This window comes from Xyrauchen texanus, chromosome 3 (genome assembly GCF_025860055.1).
Source record: "Xyrauchen texanus isolate HMW12.3.18 chromosome 3, RBS_HiC_50CHRs, whole genome shotgun sequence".
In the NCBI taxonomy this organism is placed as follows: Eukaryota; Metazoa; Chordata; class Actinopteri; order Cypriniformes; family Catostomidae; genus Xyrauchen; species Xyrauchen texanus.
In genome coordinates, this window is record NC_068278.1 from 5,757,606 (window position 1) to 5,773,383 (window position 15,778).

Genomic DNA, 15,778 nt, shown 5'->3' on the forward strand with positions numbered 1-15,778 from the left:
TTATTTTACAAAAAAAAAAAACACTTTGCATTAGCGTCAACACCTCTTCTAACCAACCATTTTGTCATCCCTTACAATACATACAAATTATTCTCTGGAAAAGGTGCCATTTACACTCGCCTAAAGGATTATTAGGAACACCATACTAATACTGTGTTTGACCCCCTTTAGCCTTCAGAACTGCCTTAATTCTATGTGGCATTGATTCAACAAGGTGCTGAAAGCATTCTTTAGAAATGTTGGCCCATATTGATAGGATAGCATCTTGCAGTTGATGGAGATTTGTGGGATGCACATCCAGGGCACGAAGCTCCCGTTCCACCACATCCCAAAGATGCTCTATTGGGTTGAGATCTGGTGACTGTCGGGGCCATTTTAGTACAGTGAACTCATTGTCATGTTCAAGAAACCAATTCGAAATGATTCGAGCTTTGTGACATGGTGCATTATCCTGCTGGAAGCAGCCATCAGAGGATGGGTACATGGTGGCCATAAAGGGATGGACATGGTCAGAAACAATGCTCAGGTAGGCCGTGGCATTTAAATGATGCCCAATTGGCACTAAGGGGCCTAAAGTGTGCCAAGAAAACATCCCCCACACCATTACACCACCACCACTAGCCTGCACAGTGGTAACAAGGCATGATGGATCCATGTTCTCATTCTGTTTACGCCAAATTCTGACTCTACCATCTGAATGTCTCAACAGAAATAGAGACTCATCAGACCAGGCAACATTTTTCCAGTCTTCAACTGTCCAATTTTGGTGAGCTCTTGCAAATTGTAGCCTCTCTTTCCTATTTGTAGTGGAGATGAGTGGTACCCGGTGGGGTCTTCTGCTGTTGTAGCCCATCCGCCTCAATGTTGTGTGTGTTGTGGCTTCACAAATGCTTTGCTGCATACATCGGTTGGAACGAGTGGTTATTTCAGGCAAAGTTGCTCTTCTATCAGCTTGAATCAGTCGGCCCATTCTCCTCTGACCTCTAGCATCAACAAGGCATTTTCGCCCACAGGACTGCCGCATACTGGATGTATTTCCCTTTTCACACCATTCTTTGTAAACCCTAGAAATGGTTGTGAGTGAAAATCCCAGTAACTGAGCAGATTGTGAAATACTTAGCAACCATGCCACGCTCAAAATTGCTTAAATCACCTTTCTTTCCCATTCTGACATTCAGTTTGGAGTTCAGGAGATTGTCTTGACCAGGACCACACCCCTAAATGCATTGAAGCAACTGCCATGTGATTGGTTGATTAGATAATTGCATTAATGAGAAATTGAACAGGTGTTCTTAATAATCCTTTAGGTGAGTTTATATCAAAGGGCATATATTCTTTTAACTGTTAAAATATATACCATAATATATTTACAAAAAAATGTAATCCTTATGTTGAATAATTCAATTTAATCCATTAATTTAAAGGTATAGTTCACCCCAGAATTATAATTCTCATAATTTACTCACTCTTATGCCATCTCAAACTCGTATGACTTTATCTTCTGCAGAACATAAACAAAGATATTTTGAAGGAAATATGATCTGCATTTTTCCACACAATTCAAGTCAATGGGGGTCAAAAACTTTCAAGCTTCAAAGACACGTGCCACCTACCTACACATCATCGCAGACCAGGTACACCCCTTCATGGCAATGGTATTCCCTGATGGCAATGGGCTCTTTCAACAGTATAATGCACACTGCACACATTGTTCATGTATGGTTTGAGGAACATGATGAAGGGTTTAAGGTGTTGCCCTGGCCAAAATTCTCAAGATCTCAATCTGATTGAGCATCTGTGGGATGTGCTGGACCAACAAGTCCGATCCACTGCGGCTCCACCTCGCAACTTACAGGACTTGAAGGATCTGCTGCTGATGTCTTGGTGCCAAATTCCACAGGACACCTTGTAGAGTCTTGTAGAGTCCATGCCTCACCGGGTCAGTGCTGTTTTGGTGGCACAAGGAGGACCAACAGCATTTTAGGCACATGGTCATAAAGTTTTGGATCATCAGTGTACTTAACAAAAAAACCTTAATATCTGCAATGTACTTGATGCGTTCAAGAGAGAAGCTAGCTTACACTTCCTCAAGCTTGATGCATGTGCAGATCACGTTTACGTCATTCACAAGGAAGTCTGAGCGAGCTTCACTCACGAATGCACCAAATAAACTGCAAATGCCAAGATTTATAGAGAAAAAGTAGTTTCATGTTGGTCTGTGTCTCACCTATATTCAATCATATTTCTTTAGAAGGCATTAATGAAACCACTCAAGTTGTATGGATTACATTTATGCTGCCTTTTATGTGCTTTTTGAAGCTTTAAAATTTTGGACACTATTGATTTGCATTGTGTGGGATATACACATATCCTTCAAAATATGTTTGCTTGTGTTCTGCAACAGACATAAAAGTCATATGAGTTTGAAACAAAAATTGAGCATTTTTACCCATTAACAATTCACCATTTAAAAATATTATCAACATCAACTAATTTTATGTGATAATATGAATATAGAGCTTAAGTTGCTCTGAACTATATCATATGTTATTATTATTATTATTATTATTATTATTATTAATAATAATAATAAAACAGGAATTCAACAGAGAAATAGTTTTGACCCTCTAGAGTATTTTTGTTACTTTTTGTCAAATTTTTGCCCTAAGCCCCTTCAATTTCTGACCCTGCTTCCTACTGATAAATAGCAGAAAACAATCCCTGGAATATCAGCCAATTTGCATGTCCTTGTCTATCATGTTGTAGAGAATTAAAACATCAAATTCCACCTAAACTTTGCTTTTATAGAGATTACAATATCATGTTTTTATTATGTATAGTATTATTTTCGTTTGTTATATTGTATTTTCTGAAGAAATAAAAAATTGTATTCGTCCCTCACTTACTGTTCAATCCTGTTATGCTGTGACTTTTATTTGGGCCTTGGTGGAAAAATTTAATTTATTAAAAGTTCAGCTGTAAGCTTTTCAAATGAAATGACCAACATATGAAAAGAAGTCCTGAAAATTGTAGGCTATTCACAAACGGTTGAGTTTCATGACAATGACCCATATAAAGCCATCTTCTCCCTTGATTCTCTCATCTGATTTCTTGCTAATTTTCAGTTCAAATCAGTGCTGCTTTCTTTTTCAGTTTTCAATCACTGTTGGCTTGCCATGTTAAAGAGCCGTTTCAAAGCCTTAAAAAATTTGTTTGTGCACAGTCAGTTAATGGGCAAGTACATCTGTTAGTATGCTGCATGGCTAAAATGTATTTCTTTGAATATATTCTGAATGCTATGCACTTATTTCATTACCTTGCACTTCTAGTGATGACAGACGAATATGTCTCATATACTACTCATTTCTCAGTGTCCCATTGAAAAGTTGAACAAATCAATATAAAGCTGTTTTTTCTGCCAGGTTTTGAGATTAATTACAGTTAACCTGAATTTTAAGATTTTGTACATAATTAATTTGTTTGAAAATATTATTTGTGTGTATCTTTCAGCCATGTAGCAAATATGCACTGAATTTGACTCGCTGTAGGAATTATTTTTGAAGGAAATGGAATGCTACCTAGAGGACTACTTGGAAATTTCCACATTTTAATGTATCACAGCCTGGAAATAAAATGGAATTAATTGGGATTGTATGTCACTCATCTACACCAAATTCTCGATAATCTAAAATTACAAAACATCTACATAATTTACAAATGATTTATTTGAGAAAAAAAGAAAAGATTTTGGGCCCTGTTTTAAGAGTGCTACGTCTTAAAGGTGCACTCAGTCATTCTAATCCCATACACTTTTTGTCAAATTCTGCAAAGATCTCCTCACATTCTGCTAGCTGTCCATACTGTGGGTGGGCTGAAAAAATCTAGTATTTCTACACAGTCCAATCTCTGTAAATGGAACAAAAACAAAGTGGAACAGACCGATCCACACAACACTACTCCAGCCAATCAGCAACAGGGGGTGGCAAATCTGGATGCAATGGCAAATCTGGCTGATGCAAACTTTCTAAACTCCAATGAGAACAAATGGCTGAGAAACAGACCAAGAGAAAAGTTAAAATGTAACTAAAAAAGAAGGATAGGAGCCGCGTCAACATCGGTGAGGCTTTTCAGCGGTGGAGAGACCTCCGAGAGGTAAAAGGCTTGAAGAAGATGCAGAATTTGCTCTTTTTCTTCTCGGTTTTGCTGTGTTTCACAGAATCCATATATATTGTTGCTGTGATGTTAGATTTAGTAGCAGGAGAGATGTGTGTCTGGAGCTGGTGTGCGTAAATCCTCTCACATGCATATATTTGGGGGGCGGAGCTTCCAAAGGAGCACTGAAGGGAGGGGTGTGTTTGTGTTGGCAGTTGAGCTCATATACCAAACTCAGGAACTCAGGTGTTTCTCAGAAATTGCTGAGTGACCATTAAATGCAGTGCTATGTGATGTCATATGCAAAGTTGACAGAGTGCAACAGTGAAGTCCCACGCCTGCCACGGTCAGCGAGCCAGAGCCCACAGCCTCGACCATCCCAGAGCCAGTGCCTGTAGCCTCGACCGTCCCAGAGCCAGCGCCTGTAGCCTCGACCATCCACGTAACCACTCTCCCTGCTGGCCAAAGGAGAAGTAGAAGGAAGAGGGCACCTTCCCCCCAGTTTCTACCAGTGCCACCTTCTACGGCTCCTCCCCCAGGGTCTCCCACGTCTCCGTCTTCCAGGGTTCCGTCTCCGCCTTCCAGGGATCCGCCTCCCGAGTCTTCCACGGCTCCACCTTCCAGGGCTCCACCCCCTGAGCCTTCCAGTGCTCCGCCTCACGAGTGTTCCACGGCTGTGCCCCTTGAGCCTTCCACGGCTCTGCCTTCCGAGTCTTCCAGGGCTCCGCCCCCTGAGCCTTCCAGTGCTCCGCCTCCAGAGTCCTCCATGGCTCTGCCTTCTACGGCTCTGCCCCCAGAGTCCTCCATTGCTCTGCCTTCTATGGCTCCGCCCCCAGAGTCTTCCATGGCTTTGCCTTCTACGGCTCCGCCCCCAGAGTCCTCCATGGCTCTGCCTTCTACGGCTCCGCCCCCAGAGTCCTCCCTGGCTCTGCCTTCTACGGCTCCGCCCCCAGAGTTCTCCCTGGCTCTGCCTTCTACGGCTCCGCCCCCAGAGTCCTCCATGGCTCTACCTTCTATGGCTCCGCCCCCCGAGTCCTCCATGGCTCTGCCTTCTACGGCTCTGCCCCCAGAGTCCTCCATGGTTCTGCCTTCTACAGCTCCACCCCCAGAGTCCTCCATGGCTCTGCCTTCTACGGCTCTGCCCCCAGAGTCCTCCATGGCTCCGCCTTCTGCGACTCTGCCCATTCCCATGCCTCCTGAACCGGTCCCTGTCCTGTGGCCGACTCCCAGGCCTCCTGAACCTGTCCCTGTCCTTCGGCCGCCTCCCAGGCCCCCTGAACCTGTCCCTGTCCTGTGGCCGCCTCCCAGGCCCCGATCATCCTCCTGGGATCATTCTTCCCCATTTCCTCACCCTCATCTGTCTTGGGGTACCAGGAGTCGCCCATTTAAAGAGGGGAGGGGGGGGGGTAATGTCACGTTCAGTCTGCACCTTTTTCCAGGACTCTTATTTTGAAGTTCTCTCCCTCACTACATTTCCCATAAGCCACTGCCCTGATCACTCCTTTATTGTCCCCACCTGTTTGTCCTTCCCTCGTCTAATCCTTTGTGTGTATATACCCTTCAGTTTCTCCTAGTTTTTAGAGTGCGTTTGCTCCTACTCCAGTGTTTGCTCCTACTCCAGTGTTTGCTATTAAAGGATTGAAAGTTCCTACTCCAGCATCTCCTCTTGACTCCAAAGCACACCAAGCATTACAAGAGTGTGTCAAGACATGTGTATCAAATGTTTATAATATATGAAGTACACCTAAGAATCTGCATCTGTTTTTGCAGGGGAACATTCCAAATCGAGAGGACTGACAGGGGCGTGTCTAAGGGTAGGCTGGGGGAGGCAGTGCCTCCCCTAGGATAAGCTCTGCCTCCCCTGAGAATTTGAGAAATAATCTGTCCATCTGTTATTTTGAGTGTAGCCTCGAATGCATTTTGACTGACAAATATGAAACCGGACAAAAGCCTATGTAAACCCCTGAAATCATAAGTTGCCTCATTTCATTGTGCTTTGGCTTTGCACATACTGCATACAGCCTGTAAAAATAGACATAGGCATAATCTATCTTATAGAATAAGTTCCTTTGCTGTCGGTAGCCTATGGGCAACTCCGTTTCTTCCTCTCTGTTGAATATGCAGCAGGTAGAGGAGGAGCTTGCACAGTCGTTGACATCAACTAACGTTACTTAGTGGCGAGTTAACGGCAATTAGCAGGAAAGACAGCAAAAATTAAGCAAATGAGGCTTTGGGGATTTTTCCGAAAGAAGTCAGTGGGTAAGAATTCACATTTGTTTTTGTCCTTAAAGTCTTAAGATCATCATCTAGCTGGCTTTCACCCACAATAGGCTAAACCTCAAGAGTTGTAGCCTCTAACCTCCTTGAAAGATCGTCGCAGCTTGGTAGCTCCGAGTTAACGCAATCGCCTCTCACTCCGGAGACTGCGGTCCGAGCCCCGTTCGGAGCGTATTTTTCTTGTTTATCAGGTGTTGTTTTCGCTAAGGATAACCAATAAGCATTAACATAAAATGTATGTGTGACTTGTTTTGTGATATTAGTTTGTAGGAAATATACACTTTGATTTGATTAAATGGTTTTGTAGAGTGTAGCAAAGATGAGCTACAGAAGCAACAGCTGTGCCAGAATCAGGAATGGAAACTGGTAACAATAAGTCACTTTACTTTAGAGAAAGTTAAAAGTGAAACATTGTTTATCTCAATGATCCTAATGAAAGGATTTTGACAGATGAATTATTCTCATAGAGATGATGAGAATTATATACAGTTCGATGCCATAGTGTGTCAATGAACTTAGACTAAAGTCATTCATGTATTGCTTTATCTTAGGATCTTATACATCATTTTGACTATTTATGTCAAAAAATATAAATTATTTATATTCAATATTTTTTTTTACCTCACTTTACTCACTATAATATAACTCTTTTGTGATGACTTTATGTTAATGTACATGAAAATTCAAGAATCATGATAGATCTAAGGGCAATCCCACTGATCTGTTCTTCCCAATACATTTTCTTCAATGGTATTGGTCCACAATTTGACATATGTAGCACTTGATGAATTAGTTGTTTGAAGCTGATTTGCAATAAGTTATGCGCTGTATCTGTTCTTTTGCATCACAGATGATTCAGGGAGGAGAGAGGATGTTGAGGATAGTACTAGAGTGGAAGATTTAGGAACTGTAGAAACAGGCCCAGCCAGAGCAAAACTCACCCTCTCGCCAGCTTTGGACTACAGGGAAGTGGTTGCTAGTGTGAAAATAAAATTGTCTGGGCTAAGCCCCAGATGTCCTTCAATGCTGGAAACGCCTGTGCATCTGATGATAAATTACAATTTAAAAGTGGATTGTTTTGTGCATATTTTTCCATCGCTAGCAGATGAGTGAGGTCTGACACAACAAAAATCTCTGGGTTCCTGGCTTAGAAAAAGATATGCACTGAAACAGATTGTGTGTAGTATAGCTTAATTTTGCGCCGATTTTTTTCAATTGTTTATGTTGCCCCCCCAAACAAGCCAAATGCCCCCCCAAACATGATATCCTGGTAACCCCTCTGAGGACTGATGGCTCTCACTTTGATGTGCGGATTCCACTTTCTTCCTGGAGAGCAACAAGGATGATAAATCTCCTCCTGCTGGATACACATGATAGTGCAACACACCATGCTCAGATAGAAATGAACTAGGCATGTAACCATACACAAATTTCACTATACCATACGATACAAAGCCTCACTATATGATACAATACGGTTCGGTAAAAGTAAAAAAATTAATAAACCGCGCACACAAATGTTTCACTAAAACATATTCAAGGATTCAGCATAAATGCCTTTTAAATCATAAATTACACAACAGTGTCTAACATTGGAAACAAAAATAGAGCTCTATAATAAAGGAGCTTAAACAGCACTGCATTTATTTAGTTTGATTGTAATGAGAACAAAAGTTTAAGGTTTAGTAGTGCGAAACCTCAGGGAACTCTCCTCCACCCTACCGGAATATACGCCCCTGCATGTACTGCATCTGTTGCTCTGTATTCCTGTGAGTGCTCAGCTCCGCCTCTCCAGGGAGGAGACTATTACTGCAGCCCTCAATGTTGTGCCATTTCCTTGTGTTTATTTTGCGGCTTAAGGAGGACTTTGCGTGGTTGAGTTTTCCCATCGTTTACTGATGTTTCTGCAAAAGATTCATTCCAAATGGTGTCCATTGTTTTGACAAGAATGAATGACATTTTAATTTTGCCCTTCTTTATGTGGCTTCTCTTTGTGGCTGCTGTATGTGTGTGTGTGTGTGTGTGTGTGTGTGTGTGTGTGTGTGTGTGTGTGTGTGTGTGTGTGTGTGTGTGTGTGTGTGTGTGTGTGTGTGTGTGTGAGAGAGAGAGAGAACTATTAGTCAAGTGACATACAAAGTAATGATGTGACAATTAGTTAATCTGTTATCAGTAACACAAAAATTATTTTAAGGTAATGTTCACACCAAATTCACACTTGTCAGTTTTCCATGATTTACTTATTTTTTCATCTTTAACTTATCATTCCATGTCATTGTATTCCTCCTAAACATAGACTATATACTTTATTATTATTTTTAAAGACAAATAAATTTAAGGCATGATTTTCAATGATGTTTTTCAATGTAATTGCTCAATGAGGACTATGACATTTAAGAAATTACAGACACAGCATCATTTTTTGTAAAGCTGCTTTGAAATGTGCAAAAAACCACTGGCTAAGAAGTCAGTAGTTGAAAACCACTGTCAGACCAAGGACTCTGTTTGTAGCAGTGGACAAGCAGTTTTCTTGTCCTAGTATTTAAGTGTTGATAATGCACACATATCCAAATTCCTCCATCTTTCTTTTGCACTAGTACAATTAGGGTAAACCTATTAAAATATTGTCGATAACTATTGCTGCCGTCGCTGTAAATATGTCCTGTTTAAGACGTTTACTCTGTGCTAGCATCTCTGATTTGCAGTGTCTGACTTTTTGTTATTATTTTAATTGTCAAAGTTAACTATTTAATTCAAGTAACAAGGCTAATATGCTCTGCTGTTTTACTCTACTTTCCAACCCATGCAAAAATAATATTTATTCAGATTATTAGCATATTTTGTAAAAAATCCTGACATCCATGACAATGCCTCTTTCATGCGACATTTTGCAAAGCTTGTCTGAGTAAGCAACAGTAACAAAGAGAGGCGGAGCTTAGCGCAGGGTCAATTGAGCTCAATTGAGTCAATTTTCAAGCTCTTGCTCCTAATGTGGTTTAGTACAGGCCTAATTTTCAGCAGCCAATCTTCACTGGAGTCAATCTTGCTATTGAGGCATACTGTATCCTCCTGCCACTCACTTGCACCAGCTACTGCAAACCTACAAAAATGGTGCTTACATTGTTGCATGATGTCATTAGACTACTGTTTAATGATTGGGTTGAAAATATTTTTTCCCTGAAACAGTAATACCCTGATGAGCCAAAATATTATGACCACCTGCCTTATATGCTGTTGGTCCTCTGTGTGCAGCCAAAACAGCGAAGACCCGCCGAGGCATGGACTCTACAAGACCCCTCAAGCTTTTCTGTGGTATCTGGCACCAAGACATTATTAGAAGATCCTTCAAGTCCTGTAAGTTGTGAGGTGGAGTGTGGGATGTGCTGGACCAACAGGTCTTTCTGGCCCAGCACATCCCACAGATGCTCAGTCGGATTGAGATCTGGGGAATTTGGAGGCCAGGGCAAGTCGCATTACCTCTCTGAAAGAGGCCACTGCCATCAGGGAATACCATTGCTATGAATGGGTGTACCTGGTCTGTAATGATGTTTAGGTTGATGGCACATGTCCAATAGACATCCACATGAATGGCCGGACCCAGGGTTTCCCAGCAAAACATTGCACAGAGCATCAGACTATTCCCATTGAAATTAAAATGATTGGTAACTTAGGCTAGTAACTGAAATGGTCACATGTTGCTCCAGTGAAGGCTGTACCTGTAATAGGCATATTTTAATTTAACACATCTAATTTAACTCATTTTTGGAGCACATATTACATTTACAGATGCTGGTAATCACCACAGAAAATGATTATGACTCTTCTCTCAGTTTGTAAACACAGTGAAAAATGCATTTACAATAATGCACAAATGGAAGTGTACAACAGTAAAAGCAGTGTACTAATACAATATGTGGCTGTATTGGTACAACACTCATTTTGCAATACAGTGACAGCTGTAATCAAACAGTGCCTTGCTGGATAAACAATTGCTCACTGTAAACTCTAAGGCTCAAAATAATTGATTGTTTTGAGTAGGGAAAAATGTTATCATACAAATTATTTCAAATAACTTAACCTTGTTGAGTATTTAGAACTTTCCCTTTATTTTGAGTTCACAAAACTGACACCTTTTAAGTAACCTGATTTTTCTCTCTTTTTGTTTGTTCAATTAAATTGTTTTTACATTTACAGGAACTTAAATTTAACTGAAACTGGGCAGGGTGTTTCTATTTCCCAGCATGGTGGTTTGTGTTGCTTGTTTAGCAATTGCTTTGCTACCAGCAAGCATGCATTCAGCTTGTTCTATCTTATACTAGCTAGGTTTCCTCTACTTTAAGTATTTACATTGAGTTTACTTGTTAATTTTAAGTTCAGCCATAGATTTAAATTTAAGGTTAAATGGCATGTTTGAGTTAGCTTGCTCAATAGTTCAAGAGCAATTAACATGCATGTATACTACAAGATTAAAATAGGCAAGTTCTATTAACTTTAAAAAATTGATGTAACTGATTGATAGGGTCTGGAGTGTGCCAATGAATGCCTTTTTTTTTTTTTTTTAACACTGGAGGATTAGTATCACTTACTTTACATGTTTTGATCTGTTCTTATAACCTGGACTTCGAACTCACCAATGAATTGTGGAATTATTCACTTTTAGTACAACAGATGAAAATGTAATGTGTAAAAAGCGGTCTTTATACTTCAGAGGACTTGTTTGTCAAGTGTTTCTTAACCTTGTGTCCATCAGGGACCACGAAAGCTAGGCTGAAACAAATTAATTTCAGTTGGCTTTTCACACTACAGAAACAAACAACAACGTTGCATGTAAATTAACCAGTGGGACCCGGACCACTTCTTAATCCATAAAGTGTAACATAAATGGAAGTTTCCCCCTTTCCCTCAAATGTATCATTAAAGGGATAGTTCACCCAAAAATGCAATTTTCTCATCATTCACTCACCCTTGTGCCATCCCAAATGTGTATGACTTTCTTCTGCTGAACACAAATTAAGATTTTTAGAAGAATATCTCAGCTCTGTTGGTCCTTTCAAGTGAATGGTGGCCAGAAATCTTAAGTTCCAAAAAACAGCATAAAGGTAATCCTTACAACTCCAGTTAAATTATGAATCTTCAAAAATGATATGATGTGGGTGAGAAACAGATCAATATTTATGTCCTTGTTTACTAAAAATATAACATGTGGCACCTGTTTAGTTTCACTTTTGTTAGTGGCGATGTAATAGGATTAAATATTGATCTGTTTCTTACCCACACCTATCACATCGCTTCTGAAGATATGGATTTAACCACTGGATCAATTTTACGTGGCCATTATGTGATTTTTGGAGCTTCGAAGGCCTGGTCACCATTCACTTGCATTGAAAGGATGAACAGAGCTGAGAAAGAAGTCATACACATCTTGGATGGCAGTGTATGATATAAGTAAATAATGAGAGAATGTAAATTTTTGGGTGAACTAACCCTTTAAGTGACAGTAAAGCAACATGTATTTTTATTGTAGTCTGAGAAGTGTTGTAACACTGTTTGTTTTAAACTTCTACAACTCTCATATTTCTGCTATAAATTAGCTTTAAAAAAATGTTATCCCTAGGCTGTGTAAAGTAATGTCAAGCTCAATGAGTGCCTTGTCATGTCTTAATAGATTATTCATTAATTTATGATTGTAGCCTATCAAATTTACTTGTCCAAAATAGTTATTATTCCACCCCATCTCCACCTTACTGCCACATCAGTGAGGGTGGTGGTGGTCATGTCCAATAATGATTTCACTGCAGCTAATTTCTCATTGGTTAATTGGTGTTACGCCTCACCCCTTACCTAACAAAAAATATTTCTACATGATACATAGGGCTATAATAGAATAAATAGTCTCAGAAAATATGCAGCTTGTCACGACTATTTTAATGTGATCAATCAATGTGTCCTCAAATTTTGGTCTTAGAAGAACATTGAATAAAACGCTTAAAATTCTTGCTATTTTAAAAGATAAAATGCCTCAAAACAATGCAAAAAATCTAATTAATATAGACCTAATGTAGGAAGCTAAATGTACAATTAAATAAGCTTTTGAAACATGATAAAGTGTAAGCTATTTCAGCAAAATGCCACTTGAAATAAATTGCTATTGAGGCAAAGCATGCTATAACCTATGCTTTGAGCTTATATGAAATCCTAGAAATTCTTATTTCATAAAACAAAAAAAAACAAAAAAAAATCGTATTGTATTAGTATAAACTGAAGAGAATTAACTTTTGTGACTTCTCAACAATTTGGCTGATGATGATGATCAATATTACGCATGTGAAGAAAAACAATTTTATTAACCTACAAAATAGACTTTTATAATTGTTATTTATAATGATGTTCTCTTAGAAAGTCATGTTAGTATGTAGCCTAAAACACAATAGGAGCCTATTAATTAGGCTTGAACCAACATTTCTCCGAATATTGGATTTGAAAGTCCGAATAATAGCCAAAATATGTATTCAATATGTATTACTGAAAAGATCATGACTTCAAACATCATCATGAATTCATATTACCGATATTATAGTATTTGTTATTTTATAAATGTTTTGTGAAATGACGATAGTGTCAAAGTCGTCTTTTCAAGACGGAATTTAAAGCTGGGATTTTTAGAGCCCCAAAAATGATTTTGTAGAGTTTTCATAGCCCAAGTTAGCGCAAAGATTTCAAGAAATGGTGACAGCTATTGAAGCCGCTTGTAGAAAATATTAGAAGGGATTTTTTTTCTTTCTTTCTTTTTCTTTTTTTTTACGCAACAAGCCTATTTATTCTTGATGACAAAATATTTTTTCATAGGGCATGCAAATGTGGTAGAAAACAATAAGCACGTTGCAGAGTGCATGGATTCCGCAACAGGTCACATAATAGGGTGAACAGCTGACTTCGAGGCGTGTTGGCAGATGGTTGGTATAAGCCGGGTGGTGGTAGTGTGTGTGTGTGTGTGTGTGTGTGTATGTGTGTGTGTGTGTGTGCGTGTGTGTGTGGGGGGGTCTCTTTACTTATTGTTTAGTTTTTTTAGCCTCAAGCACAGACAATAACCCCATCCAGTAGCAAGAAAGGATGGAAAGGCTTCTTCTTACAGCGCGAGCGCTGTTTTGCCCGTCTGCTGCTTTTCTGCCCACAGATGTCAGTCTTTCAGTCTCATTTACTATACGTTTTTCTTTGTAGGCAACTAGATGCGATTATTAAAAAGAAAAACAATCATTTTTAACAAAAAACTAAAAAACACACATCAAAGCATGCAATCCTAGCAATTCATAACATTAAAACAATTACATTTTAGAATTCGTTTATTTTAAAGAAAACACTAGGCCTATAGGCTCAAAAAGATGAAGTGAATTTGTCGCATCCAATTTCTAGTAAACTTTGCAGACTTTATTAAAATACGTATGTCTATCATTTATATACATCCATTACAACATACAATCTGTCTTATAAGCTAATAGCTAAGACTTGGCTTTTAAATAAGCCATTTTATTTAAATCCGTATGCCTCATGCCTCGATATCGTGTCCTCATTCCTGTTTATGAAGGAAGTTTCTACGACTCTAAAATCAGTCCTCAGCCTCCAAATATGACTGCGGGTTTTCTCCAAATACGGATTTGCCCCTCCTCTTTCTCAAGATCTGGCAGTGGAACCCATTCATAATCCAGGTCCCTATATATAGACTGCATCATCACGTTCTCGTGGTTTTAAACGCCTGTTCGCTGCATCCTCATCATTTACAGGAGGTAATAGGCAGAGTACGCAGCCTCAAGTTTTGAGCCTCTTGTGGATGTATATTGTAGCAGTGCAGCAGTAGCTATATATTTGCAGAGAAAGACACTATTTGGGAATTGATTGTTGCTCCTACAGAACATGTACTGTAGTTAACGGACAAAGTACTTAACTTTAACTTCAACAATGCTTGGGTACCGAAAAAGAACAAGTCTACGCAGCAGGTTCCCTGATAACTTATAAAAAGTAGGAGAACATCGCAGCCTATCTTGGAGAATATCGGAATTCTAAAAACCGGAGGAGATCGTTATATCGTGACATAGTGGCGAGCAACGTCTTCAGATACTTTTGCATTTTTGTAGTAGTCCTTCTGCAGTTTTGTCATTCCGATTTTATTTTAAATGTTTTGGAGTCAAGATCTCTTGGCAAGAAACACCACTGGGGCTAAAGTGCAAACTTTTGAAGAAGAAATGGATCCTGTCCGTTCTTGGGTGCGGAATGTTGGTGTTATTGATGCAAATACAGCAGCACAGAGGTAACTGACTTCTTTCATTTAGTTAAAGCTTTCATAAATCAAAATACATCTTATAAAGACTGTACGAAATTGCCTTTAATGCTATCCATGTATCCCAAATAACAGAGCCTAATAGAGCCCAACAGAGCAGAATTTGTGCTTATAGCTGTATATTTGCTATATATTTACGGGGTTATATATATTATTAAATTGCACGTGCGATTTCGGGCACCGTTTTTTTTAATAATGATAATTATTCAGCTAATTTCATATATCATTTACAATTTAATTGCACATTTTTAAACATCCCCTTGCAAAAAAAAAAAAAAAAAAAAAAGAAAAGAAAAAAAGAGTTGAAGCAACAGAAATCTCTTTGGCCGCGCAACCACAAAATGGCACAGGCTCAGCTCGCCTTTAGTGATGCTGAGGGTGACACGAGCCGACTGAAAGAACCAAAACAAAACAAGACAATACCACAAAACCCGGGTTGTCTCACGGCGATTCACTCATTAATGATGTTATCTTATGGTTCTTGAGCGCGTCACTTGAACGGCGGTTGCATGTGGACCTTCTCATTCATTTAATTTCTTGCTCATCCAAAGAGTAGTCGTTGTCTACAGTTTTTTTTTTCGTTGTCCAACAATTATTCCGCGCTTATAGCCTAAGCACAGTTGACCAATCTCAATCTTTAAAATATTTTTTTATTCTTAGTCTGCAGTAGTTATTACAATAGTTATAATCGTCTATTTAGTATATTATTAACGAATTGAAACAAACGTCTATTGCATTTGGAGTTTTAAGTTTAGATCAGTCTGTTCTGGAGCCTAATGATAGTAGTTCTGTAAATTAATCGATGACAGTAACCATCTACGGTTGTTCGTTGGTATACCTTCTTTTTCAATTATTAGCAGTCAATTAACACGTTATCATTTTGCTCTCTGAACTAAATGTTAAAGGTTGTAGGTTTGAGGTGACACTTTTTATATCAGTCAAATTGTAGGTTAACGATCAGCAATTTATTAAAAAAGCTTTGATGGCTAAATTTTGATGGTGCAACAAGTCCATACTTTT

The 15,778-nt window shown here is 39.1% G+C and overlaps 1 protein-coding gene across 1 annotated transcript in view; it reads left to right on the forward strand.

Annotated features, from left to right (window-relative positions):
• Positions 1–14,368: 14,368 nt before the first annotated feature.
• The window catches only part of ebf2 (EBF transcription factor 2), a 46,789-nt gene continuing 45,379 nt past the window's right edge, over positions 14,369–15,778 (forward strand). The window contains exon 1 of the mRNA XM_052104244.1: positions 14,369–14,728. Within this exon, the coding sequence (XP_051960204.1) occupies positions 14,595–14,728 (134 nt within the window). The 5' untranslated portion in view covers positions 14,369–14,594. The remainder of the gene's footprint in view (positions 14,729–15,778) is intronic.